This window comes from Leucoraja erinacea, chromosome 2 (genome assembly GCF_028641065.1).
Source record: "Leucoraja erinacea ecotype New England chromosome 2, Leri_hhj_1, whole genome shotgun sequence".
Classification (NCBI taxonomy): Eukaryota; Metazoa; Chordata; class Chondrichthyes; order Rajiformes; family Rajidae; genus Leucoraja; species Leucoraja erinaceus.
This window is the reverse complement of record NC_073378.1, coordinates 110,752,416-110,771,533: the sequence shown is the minus strand read 5'-3', so window position 1 is coordinate 110,771,533 and position 19,118 is coordinate 110,752,416. Positions and strand designations below refer to the sequence as shown.

Here is a 19,118-nt window from a genome sequence, read left to right as displayed (position 1 = left end):
GAAATAGAGGCAGGCGCAGACGCAGAGGGAGATACAGACAGAGGGAGATACAGATAGAGACATTCGCAGACAATGTGAGAGAAAGATATAGTGTGAGAAAGAGGGAGACAGAGCAGGAGAGAGTGAGAGGGGGGAGACACACGCACAGGGTGATAGAGCAGTGCGCACAGCGAGAGAGGGGTGGATAGGGAGGGACACGCATAAAGTGAGAGAGCGAGCCACACACAGGAAGGCACACAGACAGGGAGACAGACGGCAACACAGATAAAAGCACATACGCTCAGAAAGAGAAAAAAAAACAGTGAAAGGGACAGACATACTTTCACAGAGATATATATAAACTGAGCAACCAGAGAAATAATGCAAAGAACATGTAGGGTCACAATTGGACAAATGTTTAATTTCATATAAAGTGAAGTTCAGGGTAGTAGATCTATAATGAACTCTATATACTTGTTTAGTGAAAAACATGCTCTGCTCAACACTTACTCCTCAAATAAAATCTGCCTATCGTAAATTTGCACTTTGTGGGAGCTGGCTGTGTAAGTATTGGTTAATACGTTTTCTAAGGCATAACTGTTCTTCAAAAAGAACTTCAATGGCTGCAAGCATCTTGGCATGTCCTGAGAGGTGTGCAAAAGGGACAATAGAAATGGGAACTGCCTTTCCTTTTCAAACCATCTCGAGTTAGAAAAGCTGGAGTAACTCAGCGGGACAGGCAGCATCTCTGGAGAGAAGGAATGGGTGACGTTTCGGGTCAAGAACCTTCATCAATAGTCTTGATGTGCTGGTCAATATTTAACCATTAAAAGCAGAGAATTAAAGACAAACACACACATGTACACGTCTAAATCTGAAGAACCCAACCCAAAACATAACCCATCCTTTTTTCTCCAGAAATGCTGCCTGACCCGCTGAGTTACTCCAGCATGTTGTGTCTATCTTCAGACTGTTTCATTAACTTGATGTGGATTCTCTGCCTGCTCTGATGTAATGGAAAGAAGAGTTTTATGAGAATGCCAATCTACAGTTAGTATTCGAGTGGACTTGAACCTAAAACGTTCTAACTCGAGATCGTTCTAGCTCCAGCATTTTGTGTCCCTTTGATTACAAGCATACATATATGGTATTTCAGCTGATGGATGCGATAGTATGCAACAAAAAAGCTTATCACTGTACCATGGTACACGTGACAATAATAAATTAAACCAAATTAACCAAGGTATAGGCCATTCTGATAAGACTGCAAAATACTTTATGCAAATAAAGCAGAACAAAAATAAATGGGTCATGATCTTTGCCAAAGACCTGGAAAATCTGTGCATCATAAGAGCTCTGGTTTACGTAAATCTGTGGTTAACATTTAAAGCAGATTGGGCCTTTGTGTGGGTGTACCTGGTTTTTGAGAAACACGTGAACACACGAGGTTATGCATAACTTTTACTGAGTAAATTAGACGTTTATATCTTCTAGGAAATTATTGCTTGTATAAATGCACACACACAAACACCCAGAGGTTTTTTAGAAGTCCAGGCCTTCCTCAACGTAACCCCTCACCCTCAGGCTTATCTGCAAACAGAATGTGGAATAATGCAGGAGAAAAAAGCATCTGCAGATGCTGCTTTGGTCAAAAATAAAAGTGCTGGTGTAACTCAGCAGGTCAGGCTGCACTTGTGGAGAACATGGATAGGTGACATTTCAGGTTGGGACCCTTCGTCCAACTGAATAATCTTTGTAAAGACCCAAAACATAACCTATTCATGTTATCACCCATTCATCCTATTTGGATGAAGCTGAAGATCCTATCTGAAGAAGGGTTTCGGCCCGAAACGTCGCCTATTTCCTTCGCTCCATAGATGCTGCTGCACCCGCTGAGTTTCTCCAGCATTTTTGTGTACATCCTATTTACGTACTGGTCCAAATGGTTTGAGTATGTTGTGATAGTACCTGCTTCAACCACCTCCTGTGACAAGCTTGTTCCATATACCCACCAACATTTGCTGTGAAAAGCTTTTGTTGTTGTGTGCTATCCAGCAAGCGGAACAACAATACATCCTGTAATTATAACTGAGCTGTCCATAGGTCACCGAAAGAGGATAAAGGGAATAACGTTTGGTGCAAGCTAAAGTCCAGTAAAGTCCAATTAAAGATAGTCAGAGGGTTTCCAAAGAGGTAGATGGAAGGTCAGGACCACTCTCCAGTTGTTAGTAGGATGGTTCAGTTACCTGATAACAGCTGGGAAGAAACTTAAACCTATGTGCTCTGGTTCCTGCTTCCCCTACACTGTGTAATAGACTGTGCATTTACCATATCTATTCTTCTCATGATCGTATACAGCTCAATATGATCACCCTTCATCCTCCTATGCTCCAAGGAATATAGTCCCACCCTGCTCAACCCCTCCCTATAGCTCAGGCCCTCGGGTCTTGGCAACATCCTCGTACATGTGTACTGTTGTACACGCATCCCTTGGGTTCTAGTCTAACACTACATCACTACATCAACTGATCATCTCCTTGTTCAAACCCTCCCATTGACCTTCCACCCTTTGTGTAAAAAACGTTGCCCCTCGGGTGCCTATTATATCTTTCCGCCCTCACTGTAAACCCACTTCCTCTGGTTCTTGATTCACCGACTCTGGGTAAAAGATGGTGCATTTTACCTGATCTATTCCTCTCATGATCTTATACGCCTCTTAAAGAGGTGCGTAAGGTTTATCTAGAAAGTCTATTCTCTCCAGTCTGGCATCCTTGGTATCCGATTGGTACCGGAGCGCCGGAAAATCCGAAGCACAGGAATTTCACGTAATCACCGTCCTCAGAGGAGAACGATTCTTTTACGTACAGCCACTCCCAAGTTATGGAAGAATTTCAAGAAGTGTCCGCAACCCAAACTTTGCATAAGATCGGAAACATTGACAGCCAAGATTACAACAAATTGCACTGGTAGGTTAATTAGCCACCTATTAGTAAGAATTCCAGTTAATTTTAGATCTTAGTTAAAAACTAGTTCATTAGGATTGAAGTGCACCACAGATTCTAAACATGCCAGACCACAAGAGTTACAACCTTCGTCAGTGTTTAGTTTAGTTTAAAGATACAGCGTGAACGTATTCTAAAGTCTAATGTCTAAATATTTGTACCTGTCCAAAAATCCCTCTCAACCTTTCCTATCCATGTCCCTGTCCAATGTGCAAATCCCTCTGAACCTTTCCTATCCATGAACCAATAACCTAAACTAAACCATGTCCCTGTCCAAATGTCCATATTATTGTAAACCTTCTTGCCCATGCACCTATACAAATGTCCATATCCCTCTAAACACTGGCCCTCTGCAGTACATTGTGAGGTCTGCCTGGTGTTATGCAGAGGAGAGTCTAGGCTGTGTGTCTCTCAGTGATCCTCCTCTGGTGTGTAAAGGCATACCGTGCACCACAATCCTTTCATTTCCCTTTGCATGCCTCTCATAGCTCTGCTCCTCTGCCTCGTTAAAGCCGGCAAGCTAGTGCTTGTCCAGTGGTGACAGGGGAAAGAAACTGTCCCGTGTAGAGTGAATGCCCAGGCTGTGGGACACACAGCTGGCAGAGTGGTGGAGGAAGGTCAATACTAGGGTCCCAGTCACACAGCACAGAAACAGGCCCTTCGTCCCAGCTCGTCCATGCTGACCATGGCTTCCCATCTACCCTTCCCTCTCTAAACCTTCACTCTCCATGTACATGTTATAGGAATTATATTGTCAAGTTGTAAAGGGTGCAGAGAAGATTTACAAGGATGTTGCCAGGACTCAAATGCTGGAGATGGGCAGAAGGACCTTGCCTGGGTTGGAATATTGGAGATACCAGTAGACTGGACGCGTTTTGCCTCAGAGCAGAGGAGCTGGAGGGGACATGACAGAGGTGTACCAAATGAGGGGCATAGATAGGGGAGGTCATTAGGACTCTGCTGCATTGCGGCTATTAAATACTACAACTACATTAGTGGGCAAAGAAGTGGCAGATGGAATACCGCATAGCAAAGTGTGGAGTCATGCATTTTGATAGTAGGAATAAGGGCGCAGACTATTTTCTAAATGGGGAGTGAATTCAGAAATCGGAGCTGCAAAGAGACTTGGTTGTGTTGGTGCAGGATTCCCAAAAAGTTATAGTCAAGTCAAATCGGTAGAAGGCAAACCCAATGTTAGTATTTAATTTAAGAGGACTAGTAGTATATAAAAACAGGGATGTAATGCTAAGGCTTTGTAAGGCACCACATTTGGAGTTTTGGGCCCAATATCTGAGGAAGGATGTGCTGGCATTGGAGAGGGGCCAGAGGAGGATTTTATGAGCATGATCCCAAGAATGATTGGGTTAACATATCATGAGCATTTGATGACACTGGGCCTGTACACGCTGGAGCTTAGAAGGATGAAGGGACACCTCATTGAAACTTGCCGAATAATGTAATGCCTGGATGTGATGTGGAGTAGATGTGGAGAGGATGTTTTTACCAGTGGGTGAGTCTAGGACCAGAGGCCACAGTCTCAGAATAAAAAGATGTACCTTTAAAAAGTGGATGGAATGAATTTCTTTAGTCAGAGGGTGGTGAATTTGTGGAATTCATTGCCACAGACAGATGCGGAAGCCAAGTCATTGGTTATTTTTAAGGTGCAGATTGACCGATTCTTTGTTTACATATGTGTTGTGCTGCTACAAGTAAGAATTTAATTGTTCCATTTTGGGACATATTGCAATAAAACACTCTTGATTCTTGAGACCTCTATAACCAGACGGCATATGTTTTGGGGAAGGAATAAAAGAGTTTAAAACAGATCTGTTTAAGTATCTCTTTCACACAAACTGCGGTTGGAATCTGGACCCAACTGCCCAAGCGAATAAAGAAATTAAGTTTGCTGCATTTGAAAGTGGGAGATTGACTAATGGAACGTACACGATGCGTTTGGAGTTTGGCTTTGAGGAACCAAATCGACACGTTTCATCACAGATGGTCCCTCCCCCCCCCCAACCAACCTTCTCTCCTAATCAAAAGTAAAGTCCTAATCTGAAATGTCGCCTGTTCATTCCCTCCACAGATGCTGCCTAACCGGCTGAGTTACTCCAGCATAGTCACAGAGCGATACATTGTGGAAACAGGCCCACACCGGTCAACATGTCCCAGCTACACTTGTCCCACCTGCCTGCGCTTGGTTTAATATCCCTCCAAACCTGTCCTATCCATGAACCTGTCTGACTGTTTCTTAAATGTTGGGATAATCCCAGCCTCAACTACCGCCTCTGGCAGCTTGTTCCACACACCCACCACCCTTTGTGTGAAAAAATATGGAACGCTTAACGAATTTGTGAACATCCTTGTGCTTCCAATTTAACACTTTGTTTTGTTCAAAATTCCAGCATCTGCAGTTCCTCGTGTCTCTGGCATCTTCCTTTCCTACCTGTGACAAAGGGTGTTCAACCCATCATGTTAATGTACAGGAACACAGCACAGGAACAGGCCCTGTGGCCCACAATGTCTGTGGACGCAGTTTCTCCCCACAGATGCTGCCTGACCTGCTGAGTATTTTCAGCATTCTCTGCTTTTATCAATACTTCCAGCTTCTGTTCATTTCCATTGACTCTTGTTTCTGTGCTGATGAAACCTCCAATTTATATTAATCGAAAGAAGGGTCCTGACCCGAAATGTCAGTTATCCTTTTTCTCCAGAGATACTGCCTGACCCGCTGAGTTACTCCAGCACTTTGTGTCTATCCTTGGTATAAACCAGCATCCTTTTTAGTTTTGTTTAGAGATACAGTGCAGAATCAGGCCCTTCGGCCCAGACACCAGGCCGACCACCAATCTCCGTATACTAGCACTATCCTACACACTAAGAACAATTTCAAATTTTACTAAAGCCAATTAACCTACAAATCCGTACAACTTTGGAGTGCGGGAGGAAATTGGAGGAACCCGGAGGAAATCCACGCGGTCACAGAGAGAATGTACAAACTCTGTACAGACAGCAGCCGTGGTCAGGATTAAACCCTGGTCTCTGACCTGTAAGGCAGCAACTCCACCACTGAGCCAGCGAAAGGTTAGTTGGCAGAGATTACAACCTGACTTTCAGACTGGAAATCTAACCGTGCAACTCCAGATCTGGCATAACTCCAACGTTATACTCAACTCTTGTCAAATTATAAACTGGCAAATCAGGTTAAATTGGCCTATTAATTGCTTCCCAGTGGCTGAGGAGGTGACCTGTTGATGCCAGCAGCTAGTCGCCAATCCTGGCTCACATTTCCAATACTGTTGGTCCTACTTTAAGAAACACTCCGTCTTCTCCCCTCTCCCATCAGGCAAGAGGTACAGAAGTGTGAAAATGCACACCTCCAGATTCAGGGACAGTTTCTTCACAGCTGTTATCAGGCAACTGAACCATCCTATCACCAACTAGAGAGCGGCCTTGTGGTACTATCTACCTCACTGGAGACCCTAGGACTATTTTAATTGGACTTTACCTTGCAATAGGCAATAGGTGCAGGAGTAGGCCATTCGGCCCTTCGAGCCAGCACCGCCATTCAATGTGATCATGGCAGATCATCCCCAATCAGTACTCCGTTCCTGCCTTCTCCCCATATCCCCTGACAAATAAACTTGACTTGACTCCGCTATCTTTAAGAGCCCTATCTCGCTCTCTCTTGAAAATATCCAGAGAACCTGCCTCCACTAAGGCAGAGAATTCCACAGACTAGACATTATTCCCTTTATCCTGTTTCTGTACATTGTAATCATGTATAGTCTTTCTGCTGAATGGATAGCAAGCAACAACAACGTTTTTCACAGTACCTTGGTACAAATGACAATAAACTAAACTAAACTAAACGGGTCTGTAGAAGGGTTCCGACCCAAAACGTCACCTATCCTATTTCCCGCAGAGATGCTGCCTGATCCGCTGAGTTACTCCAGCACTTTGTGTCTGTCTTTTATCTAAACTAAACTTAATACTTCAAAATGGAAACCATCGCACCTTAAACTTGTTCATACTGCTGGCTTGGACTGAGGTGGAAGCAAGGAACCGTCCCATGCAGTACAGTAATTTCAATGTCACGTTGAACCAGATGGCGCTGGAGGGAACCGCTCGCATTTAGAACAAAATCTCCGAAGAAATGTCTCTTGTTATGACCAACCAAAACCCTGAACCACTCCTATGGGGATAACTGCAGTTATAGGACACCATTATTTGGAAGAAGAGGAAATAAACGCTGCAGTTTCAGTTTATTTTTGTTTTGCATTTAAAGTGTTAACCGATCGTTCTGCTTCAACTTTTGCCGAGAGAAAGAGGTTTGGGGAGGATCACAGTAAAAACACTTACCAAATATGGATGAATGTAGGTGTGGAATTAAAACCAAGTAATCAAAGGTCCCAGGCGCTCGCTGTCCCCTGCGGAGTGAACGGGCGAAGTGCCATCGTCGTCAATGGGTCAAATCAAAACACGGCGAACAAAACAAAAAGATAAAACTCTGCCCCTATTTCTTCCCCTTGAAGCGGCAAGATCTTTGCTGCTGCCTGGAACTTGCGAAAATCCGCAGCACTTCCGCATTGTTAGTTGCAGACACTCGGGGCCAGGGGCAGGCGGGGCTCACTCTTTATGCAACGTCCCAGCCCCACACCAACTTGCAATCTTCACGTTGCAATCTTTTTATTGACTGTCGATCGGCGGCGCTGTTTTTATGAAACGCACCATAACAATAAACAAAGGCATTTTGCAAAGAAAGTTATCACCGCGATGTATTAGTGCAGTTATGGGGAGAAGGCAGGAGAATGGGGTTGAGAGGGAGACAGCTCAGCCATGATTGAATGGCAGAGTAGACTTGATGGGCCGAATGGCCTAATTCTGCTCATGAACGTGAACTTATGGGCCACCTCTAGTATCTTTGCTTATGGACCATAAATGGCCAGCTGATCACAGCTAGGACATTATCAAACATGAGGATTAATTCATTGTAGACTCGAGGAAAGTCACACAATGTGCTGGAGGAACTCAGCGGGTCAGTTACACAAGGAACTGCAGATGCAGGTTTACTAAGGAAAGACACAAAGTGCTGGAGTAACTCGGCGGGTCTCGACCCGAAACGTCAGCCACTCCAGAGATGCTGCCTGTCCCGCTGAGTTACTCCAGCATTTTGTGTCTGCATGGATAGGTGACGTTTCGGGTGTCTATGGATAGGTGACATTTCTTCAGACTGGGGAACTGTCCCGACCTGAAACGTCACCTAACCGTGTTCTCCTGACCTGCTGACTTACTCCATCCAGCATGTTGTGTGTTAAATAGTCTTTGTGCTTTGCTCCAGATGCCAGTATATGCAGTTCCGTTCGACCAGAAAAACAGCGCGGAAACAGGCCCTTCAGCCCACCGAGTCCGCACTGACCAGTGATCCGTACATTACCACTATTCTACACACTAGGGACAATTTACAGAATTTTTAACCGAAATCAACGTGCGTCTTTTGGAGTGTGGAAAAAAACTGGAGCACCCGGGGAAAACCCACGCGGTCACAGGGAGAACGTACAAACTCCGTACAGTCATCACCCGTAGTCAGGATCAAACCCAGGTCTCTGGCGCTGTAAGGCAGCAATTCCACCACTGTGCCGCCCCTGTCCATGTATCAGGCTTCTGCTATAATCAGCAATCCCTCTTGAGGTTGCAAGAGGGACTGGTCTGAGCAAAAACACGGAGTGGGCAGGTTAAAAGCGAAAACCCCATGGAATGGAATTTGCCCATCAAAAGTAAAAGGCAAGAACGAACTTTGTTCCTGATTACATGGGGCCTGGAACACCATTCATCATTCAAGTTTATAGTCATATGCACAAGGTACAAGTACAGGTATAACGTTAATCTTGTTTGCAACAGCGTCACAGGCATATAGACTCAGACAACACACTAAGTCAATACATGTACATTTATTATTCTAAAAAAAGACTGCAAATACAATGACAATCAATATAAAAACATTAGAAGAAAAAGACTGCCAAAAAAAAGAGACATCAATACAAAAAGGTAATTAGAGAAAAAAAATCAAATCCACAGTAGTCCGTTATGTTCTGTTGCTGAGGAAGGATTGGGGTTGTGCAGGTCAGTTCAACAACCTGATGGTTGTAGGAAAGTAACTGTTCCTGAACCTGGAGTTGTGGGACTTCAGTCTTCTGTACCTCTTGCCCAACGGTAGAAGTGAGAAGAGGGGTGGGAATCGTTGATGGTAGATGCGGCCTTCTTGAGGCAGTGCCTGGTGCAGATGCTTTAGATGGTGGGAGGGCTGTGCCTGTGATGGACTAGGTTGGGTCCACCACTCTCTGCAACCTCTGTGTGCTTTCAGCTGATGGATTGAGCCGGACAAAGTGCCTCATTTATCCAGTGAGGTGGAATTTGTCCACCGCTGTGGGCCCATGGTTTTCATGGTTCATCCACATCACACCAAAGCCACAGATGGCCAACATTTACCGTTGAGCAACGAAGGAAATATTAGGACAGAGAGCACTAGGAAGAAAATTCAGTGTGAGATATTTTATTAATTTCATGCACAGGATCTTGGCAGTTCAGTTATCATTGATCCTTGCCCTTGAGAAAGTGAGGAGTTCCAGGACATAGACCCAGGCATGGCGATCGATCGACCTGCAATATAACTTACAGTCAGGATGGCGTGTGATTTGGAGAAATGTGGTCCCAGGGGGGCTACATGAGTGGCAAGGATGCCGGTATAATGATATTTCTGTGAACACCACGATACAACACCGATGAAGGTACTTATAGCCTCCTAGAATGTCAGAAGAATTTTTGCACATTCCTTGTTTTGTACATATTTTTTATTCTGAATTAAATTTATTTTGATTTTTTAATTGTTGGTCCCTTTGTCCTTGCCAGATATCTAGTCACCCAGCACGGAAACAAGCCCTTCGGCCCAACTTGCGTATGCCAACCAAGGTATGTCTCCTTTGAAGACGTTCTCCACCGAGAGTTCTACAACAACCTCTTTCGCTACCCCCCTGCTGTGCATCGCCTATATCTCTCGCTTCCCTTATCCCTAACCAGTCTGAGGAAGGGTCTCAACCCGAAAAGCCACCCTTTCTTGACGTCCTCTGAGTGAGGGCTATTTATGTATGTACTTAATCTATGAACCAATATTGTATAATGTTAGTACCTCCAACAAAAGTTGTTTTTTAAATGTACTATAGAAATTAAAGTGACTGGACTTGACATTCCTTCTCTCCAGAGATGCTGCCTGTCCCGCTGAGTTATTCCAGCTTTTTGTGTCTATCTTTGGATAGCATCTGCAGTTCCTTCCTACCCAATCTATGCTAGTCCCATTTGCCCACATTTGTCCCATATCCCTCTGAACTTTTCCTAACTGTGTACCCGCCCAAATATCTTTTAAATGCTGTCGCACTATGTGCATCAACTACCTCCATAGGCAGCTCATCCCATACATCCACCACCCTCCGTGTGAAAAAGTTGCCCCTCAGGTTCCTATTAACTCTTTCCCCACTCACAATCTTCTCCCCTCCCATGTCACAGATTTGGGACCTGTTGACAGTGTCTGAAGAAGGGTTCCAATCCAAACGCCATCTTTCCATGTCCTCCAGGGATACTGCTTGACCCGTTGCGTTACTCCAGCACCTTGTGTTTGCCAGTGTAGCCTGAGTGGGTAACAGCAGTGCGTTTTGGAGATAACATACCCTGCAGCCACTGTGTACAAAGAGTCATAGTCATTGGGTGATACAGCCTGGAAACAGGCCCTTTGGCCCAACGTCTATGCCGACCAACATGCATCAATCTACACTAGTTCTAACTGCTTGCGTTTGGCTGATATCCATCTAAACCTATCCTATCCATGTACCTGACCAAACATTTTTTTTTTTTTAATGTTTTGTTTATTAGAAGTTAATACAGTACAAAACAGTACAGTGGAACCTAATTTTAGGTGCCAACGATGTCATACCATAATCCATTCTATGTACAACCTCTACTTTTATGTTTTGAGAAGGGAAGACAAGAAAAAGAAAACAATAGAAAGGGGAAAAAGAGGAAAAATAGATGGTAGAGAATAGAAAAACGTGAAGTGTGTATATAAAAAAAAAGAAAAAGTAGAAAGTAGAAATAGGAGAGAAGGCCCCTTAAAAGAGAATTTTTCAAATCTTTATTCGGAGATGTAGATCTGAAATCAGCAATCTTTACGGTACCGCTGCATCACATGATTCCAAAAAGTCGATGAAAGGAGACCAACTCCTTAAGAATTGGTCATATTTATCTATTAGTCGGAGTCTCATTTCTTCAAGGCGTGCTATGTCCATCATATTCCTAATCCACATTATAACAGTTGGTATGGTTGTATTTTTCCAAAATTTAAGTATCAATTTCTTTCCAATTATTAACCCATAATTAAAAAAAACGTTTTGGTCTTTATTTAAATTGATATCTTCTACTATTATTCCAAATATAATCCATTCCGTTTTAGGTTCTATTGTGGACTTAAAAAGCTTTGTAAATATATCAAAAATATTGCTCCAAAATTTATTCAACTTTGTACATCCTACAAATGAATGTGTTATATTAGCGTTTTGAAACAAACATTTATCGCATCTGGGAGAGACGTTTGGATAAAATGTATTCAACCTCGTTTTTGAATAATATAGTCTATGTAATAATTTGAATTGAATTAAATTATGTCTTGCATTAATAGAACAATTATGTGTGTTCATCAGATACTTTTCCCATCTATCCTTCAAGATCTTTATCATTAGCTCATGTTCCCAATCTTCTCTTAGTGCTTCTGTTGAGGGTAAATCTCTATTTAATATATTATTATAAAAGTATGATATTAGTTTTTGTGAATCAGCCTTAATATTCATTGCTTCTAAAGGGTCTAAAAATATAGTTTGAAATCTATGTATATATTTCTTCATAAAGTCACATATCTGTATATATTTAAAATATTGATTATCCTTCAGTTTAAATTTTAATTTTAAATGTTGAAATGATAACAGTTTGCCCAATTCATACATATACCCTGCTTTACTAATCCCTAGTCTATCCCATTGTTGATATGTTTTGTCGATGAGAGATGGTTTGAATGCGGGGTTGTTCACTAGTGGGGTTACTACTGATAGATTATTTAATTTCAAGGATACTTTTATTTGTTTCCAAATTCTTATTGCATTGTGAATAATTGGGTTCTTCTTATATATTATACTATTCAATTTTATCGGTGAGAGCAAGATCGTTCCTATATCGTGCGGCTACACGTTATAGGAACGATAACGTTGCAATATTACCTGTCACAACTATCTCCTCTGGGAGCTTGTTTCATAAACCCACTGCTCTTTGTATAAAAAAGTTGCCCCCTCAGGTTCCAATTAAAAGTTTCCTCCCTCATCTTAAACATGAGACCTTCACAAATGGTGAAGATTGGTGCGATGGTGGATGGGGTGCCAATCAAAATAGCTGTGTTGTCCAGGATGATGTCAAGCACTTAATGTGTTAAAAAAAAACAACTATATCTCTCAGATCCCCTTTAAAACTCCTCCCTCTCCCCTCAAGCCTGTGCCCTCCTGCTTTTATTATTCCCAATGCATGTAGCTTCACTGTATTGGCAACTGCAAGGGCAGCATAGTGGCACAGCATTGGAGTGCCAGAGACCCGGGTACGATCCTGACTACGGGTGCTGTCTGTACAGAGTTTGTATGCTTGGGAGCTCCGGTTTCCCCCAAAGACGTGCAGTTTGTAGATTAATTGGCTTCTGTTAATTGCTCCTAGAGTGTAGGATAGAACTAGCATGAAAGGTGATTCCTGGAAGGGCACGGGCTCGGCAAGGTTTGCTCTTGTCCTATCCGCTATGATCTTGTTGGCTCGGAGTCTGGCTATCCCGTCCTCACCAGGATTAAATTCAGCCCGAGGGTGCCCTCTGCTGGTCACTACAGGAAAGTATTTGGGAATCCCCAATCTTATACTACCAGAGGAAGGAAAAAACAGGAATTTATGCCGCTGGGGTGAGATAGGGTTGGGTGGGAGGAACGTTGTCAGAATTAGCAAATAGAACAGAAACAAAGAACTGCAGATGCTGGTCTATACCAAAGATAGATACAAAGTGCTGGAGTAACTAAGCGGGTCAGGCAGCATATCTGGAGAAAGCAGGTGGGCTGAATGGCCTGTTTGTCTTGTAAATTCCAAGCCACAATTAGTCAACTTATCCAATGGCCTCAGGTAATAGACACAAGGAACTGCAGGGACAATTTACAGAAGCCAATTAACCTACAAACCTGTACGTCTTTGGTGTGTGGGAGTAAATCGGAGCACCTGGAGAAAACCTATGCGGTCAGATCATGCTCCTCAATCGTTTACCATTTACATTAATGACACAAAGTTCTGGAGTAACTCAGCAGGTCAGGCAGCATTCCTGTAGAACATCAGACTGAAGAAGGGTCTTAACCTGAAAAGTCAACTATCCATGTTCACCAAGGATACTGCCTGACCTGCTGAGTTGCTCCAGCACTTTGTGTCCTTTTGCGTATTAACCAGCATCTGCAGTTCCTTGTTTCTACGTTTTTGCAATAATGACCTGAAAGAGGGAATGAAATGCGATGTTTCCTAGTTTGCTGATGATATGCAAATGGGCAAAAAGAGCATCTGATGACAAGGACATTGCGATTCTGTCACAGGAACGTCACCATTTTTGCTGAGAACAGGATCGATAGATTTCAACATGTTAGGTCATACACATTGGGAAGAGATAAATGAGCTGTGATATCTTGGGCCACATAGGAATTATCCAGGAAGAGGTAGCAGTGATTTTAAAGCTCATTAAGATGAATAAATTGGATGTGGAGATGATGTTTCCGCTTGTGGGAGAATCTAGAACCAGAGGCCACAGCCTCAGAATAAATCTTTTGAATCCGCCTGGCATCTGGTCTTTTCCTGACCTTGACCAGGCCACTGCAGGACGTACCTTTAGAAAGACGAGGAGGAATTTCTTTAGTCGGGGGGTGGTGAATCTGTGAAATTCATTGCCACAGACGGCTGTGGAGGCTGTCAACAAATATTTTTAAGGTGGAGATTGACAGATTCTTGATTAGTACGGGTGTCAATGATTCTGGGGAGAAGGCAACATAATGGGGTTAGTAGGGAAAGAGAGATGAGCCATGATTGAATGGCGATTTGATGGGACGAATGGCCTAATTCTGATCCAATAACATGAAATTATGAATAAATTGATTGCACGGTGGCGCAGCGGTAGAGTTGTTGCCTGACAGGCTAGAGACCCTGGTTCAATCCTGAAAACGGGTGCTGTCTGTACGGAGTTTGTACGGTCTCCGCGCGACCACGTGGGTTTCCTCTGGGTGTTCCGGTTTCCTCCCACATTCCAAAGACGTGTGGGTTTGTAGGCTAATTGGCTTCTGTAAATTGTTCCAAGTGTGTATGATAGACTAGTGTAGGGGTGATCCTTGGTCGGCGTGGACTCGGTGGGTCGAAGGGCCTGTTTCCACGCTGCATCTCTAAACAAATGCATCCATGAACCTTGTGAGAACCTAAGGAAGAAATTGCAGAGATATTTGCATCATCTTCAGCTACAGGCAAAATTCTGGAAGGCTGGAGGGTGGCAAATACTGTACCGTTATTTAACAAGGGCAGGAAGAGCAAGTCAGGGAAGTAAGTACAGGCTGATGTCAGTGGTGGGTAAGTTGCTGGAGAGGATTCTGAGGAGCTAAGAGCGCAAGTACATAGTTGTCAGAAAGTGTCCTCACAGATACACGGAGTAGTGAAGAAAGATTTTGGCATGCTGGCCTTCATCAGACTGGGCAATGATTATAAGACTTGGTTCATTACAGCTTTGGTTTATAGATACAGTATGGACACAAGCCCTTCGGCCCACTGAGTCCGCACCGACCAGCAATCCCTGTACACTAGCACACTAGGGGCAATTTACAATTTTTACTGAAGCCATATAACCTACAAACGTGCATGTCTATGGAGTGTGGGAGGAAACCAGATCTGGGGAAACTCACGCAGTCACGGGTGAAACTTACAAACCTCCTGCAGTCAGGATCAAAGCAGCTTCTTTGGCGCTGTAAGGCAGCAACTTTACCGCTGCACCACTGTGCCGCCCCTGGAACATTAATGTGGTAAGAGTACAGTCGCGATGCACCGTGGCGACAGCAAAAGGCTCCCTGGATGCGCTGGGACGGCGAACGAAGAAGGACCCATGAAGGATGCCGGGTGGGCCGCTGCCTGCAAGGGGGAGCTCGGAAACTGCCGAACACACCCCTGAAGACAGGAGAGTCACAGGAGGGAGCTGCTGGCAATGACAAATGTGAGGAATGGGCTGGTAGGTGAGTGACCGGGGCATTGCCTCCATGGTCGACAGCAGGAGGCGGTGGGACGAGGCGAGGGATGTCAGTTCGAGGGTTGAGCCAGTCGAGGGCGAGGGAGGAGGCCCTGCAGTGGTCTGGGGGCATACCGAGATCGTAAGCTGCTCCAGAACATCGAGTACATGGACCGGACTTCGTGTAAATGGTGCCAAAATATAGCAACTCGTGCATGTGTGAGATATGCAAAAACATGTGACCATAAAGAATCATTGTACCATTGAGAAGAGGAGTTGAGGCCAGTGTAGTGGGATAGTCTTGAGGGACCGAGTGGCCTACTCCTGCACCCATTGTCTTGTTTCCTTGTGATTTTTCATCAAATGCTGGAAATGATTCTGCAATTCATCAGTCCCACAATAACAATTCCAAACAAATATGTTTAAATCATTTCAAAATATACCTTTTAATGTTTATTTTTTGAGATCTACCCTTTTAATAAACAGGGTTGAAGACAAAAATGAAGAGAGACCAGGTAGAATTATGAAAATTTACTTTTCCCCCCCTTTAAACTGTGATGGAATAATGCAGCTAAGTACAATACATAAATGTAAATGTTATTGCTTACATACAAAACTGCAGGTACAAATTATGTTTCCTCTCAGCAGGAGATGCAAAGAGTTTAATTCATTACTTTTGTAAAAGAAAACCCCCTACAGAAAATCAGAAGGAGCCCCTTCCTCCTCCCACCCACCCACTCACTGCAGAGTTATCCACCAGTTTCAGCCTTGTCGTAGTTTATCCCCGACGAAGCTTGAATGAATTGGTGGGCAATAAATAGTTCCGGATGTGGGCAGGCAGGCAGGCAATGGAGGCAAGTTTTCCACTGTGATGGGATCGGAGGCTCGTTCATCAGCTGTACCTGCTGCTCTCACTGTGGCTGCGGTGGCGAGAATAGCTCCGGTCGCTTCTGCTGTACGAGCGGTACGACCTGTAGCTCCTGTCCCGGCTCCTACCCGCAACGACGGGGGTGGGGGAGAGAGAAAGGACAACAGTTGGCCTCGGACCCAGCAACATTTTAGCCACAGCCTCGTAGCGCCGGAGACCAGAGACGGATCCTGACCTCAGGCGTTTGCCCATTCACCCCATGACCCGCGTGAGTTTTCTATCACATGCCAAAGACTGTGCTGGTTTGCAGGTTAATTGGCATCTGTAAAATTGCCCCTAGTGTGTAGGGAGTGGATCCGAAATTGGGATAACGCAGAACTAGTGTTCGCGCCACCTCGGCATAATCAAGGATGAGTCTCACTCCCGGTCACTCCCTCTTCTCCCCTCTCCTATTAGCCAAGGGGTAAAGCAGTGCAAAAACACACCTCCAGATTCAGGGACTGTTTCCTCCCAGCTGTCATCAAGCAACTGAACCATCCTACCATCAAATAGCGAGTGGTCCTGAGCTACCATCTACCTCATTGGAGACCCACAGACTATCTTTAATTGGACTTTACTGGACTCTGAATGAGAATGAATGAATGAATACATTATTATCACATGTGACAAGTCACAGTGAAATGAATGTGTATGGTATGCAATAGTTGCCACGTATGCAATAGTATGCAATAGTTGCCATGTAAAGGATGCTTACAAAGTTACTAAATATCCTGAGCCAGGCCCTCCTTTGTCCCCCCCCCCCCCTATCCTCCCCCCACCAGCCCACCCACGCAGGCTTCAACTTTGTTCTTGCACTGAACGTTATCCCCTTTATCCTGTACCAGTACACTGTGGACGGCTCAATTGTAATGTATTTCTGCTAACTGGTTAGCATACACCAAAAGCTTTTCACTGTACCTCGGTACACATGACAATAAACTAAACTAATCTAAATGGGTGATGGATGGTCAGCGTGGACTTGGTGAGCCAGTGCCTGTTTTCATGCTGTGTCTTTCACTTAATTTAATTCAATTAATTAATTTAAGGGAAGTGGAGAGGGAGCTGTTTGTAGTAGTAGTAGTTAGCTAAAATTGGACAATTCAAACTTCGTACCGTAGGGCTGTAAGCTACCCAAGCAAAATACGTTGTGCTGCTCGTCCAGTTGGCGTGTGGCCTGAGGTCGTGTGACAAGTGGAATGTGCCTGTACCTGACATTGCTGACACTCATCTGCATAGGTGGGTGGGCCGGAGAGATTGGCGTAAAGAATGGAACCTCTTAGCAAACAGGCAGCGGCTGTGGCAGAGGTGGAGGGTTAATGCAGGCAGCAGGAATACACCCTTACCTGGACCGTCGGGACTTGTGGTAACTGCGACTTCGAGTCCTACTCCTGCTCCTACTGTCGTAACTATCGTATGAATCAGACCTGGAATCAAAAGAGGTCATAGCCATTACCACAAAGCATTTACCCTTTAGTATAAGTACCGTGACAGCACTTTAGGCTTGAGAGATGGAGCTCCGACACCCATTAATACACTCACCATTAGCCGTATTTTACAGGACAACCTAATGGAACACTCACCACCACACTAATGCCACGGTGAATCGATTTATACAGTGTGAGCTGCAGTGACAGTTTCATTGCAGGGGACACAGATGCTGCTCACATACACTCACATACTCGGCCCATCTTGCCCACACCGACTAACATGTCCCATCTACACTAGTCCCATGTAGCTATGTTTGGCCCATATCCCTCTAAACCTATCCTATCCATGTACCTGTCCAAATGTTTTGTAAACGTTATGATAGTACCTGCCTCAACTATCGCTTCTGGCAGCTCTTTCCATACACCCACCACTATCTGTGTGGGAAAGTTGCCTCTTAGGTAGACACTAGAGTAACTCAGGGGGACAGGCAACATCTCTGGAGAGAAGGAATGGGCAACATTTCTTCTTACCTCTCAGGTTCCTAGTAAAGCTTACCCCATTCACCTTAAACCTATGTCCTCTGGTTCTTGATTCCCCTACTCTGGCCAAGAGACTCTGTGCATCTACCCAATCTATTTCTCTCATCTCAACTTGTTTTCTCATCTTTCAGTTCTGACGAAATGTCATCTTGATCATTTTATCTCTAAACTTTAGTTCTCTTTCCATAAATGTTGCCCGACCTGTTAAGTCCATTCTTTGGTTATTTTAGTTTAGTTTAGAGATACAGTACAGAAATAGGCCCTTCGGCCCATTGATTCCACACTAGTTCCATGTTATCCCACTCCATGAGTTCCATACTAGTTCCATGACCCCCACACACTAATTTATAGAGGCTAATTAACCTACAAACTCGCAAATCTTTGGGATGTGCGAGGAAACTGGAGTACCCGGAGGAAACCCACACGGTTATTGACTGAAATGTACAGCAAGGAAACAGGCAACTTAGGCCCCACAGAATTCACCTAACCATCAATCACATATTCACACAGGTTTGATGTTATCCCATGTTCTCATCCACTCCGTAGGCCAAGGGTAATTAACCTACAAACCTGCAAGTGGGAGTGTGGGAGGAAGCTGGAGCACCTGGAGGAAACCCACGTGATCGCAGGAAGAATATGCAAAATCCCCACAAACAGCACCCAAGGTCAGGATTTAGGTATGTTACAAAACTTCAGCGGCGCTGCAGTTCTGTCACTGGCTATGTGCGCGACTTTGGCGCCATTGAGGGGGGGGGGGATTACAATGCCGTTTTCTCCTGCCTGTCCGAGATATATTTTCTTGGGCTTCTACCTTATGCTGAAAATTCGTTCCGACTGCCGTTCTCGGAATTAAAAAAACCCAAAAACCGCAGGACAATTTCAGCGCTGGAGTAAAATAAAAA

At 44.3% G+C, this 19,118-nt stretch overlaps 1 protein-coding gene across 7 annotated transcripts in view; it reads right to left on the bottom strand.

Moving 5' to 3' along the window:
- Window positions 1-15,769: 15,769 nt before the first annotated feature.
- Window positions 15,770-19,118, bottom strand: part of nktr (natural killer cell triggering receptor) — a 153,182-nt gene continuing 149,833 nt past the window's right edge. For all 7 annotated transcript variants that reach the window (XM_055663435.1, XM_055663453.1, XM_055663462.1 and 4 more), the window contains 2 exons: window positions 17,593-17,673; window positions 15,770-16,334 (listed from right to left, as the gene is read on the bottom strand). In XM_055663435.1, the coding sequence (XP_055519410.1) occupies window positions 16,235-16,334; window positions 17,593-17,673 (181 nt within the window). In that variant the 3' untranslated portion in view covers window positions 15,770-16,234. The remainder of the gene's footprint in view (window positions 16,335-17,592; window positions 17,674-19,118) is intronic.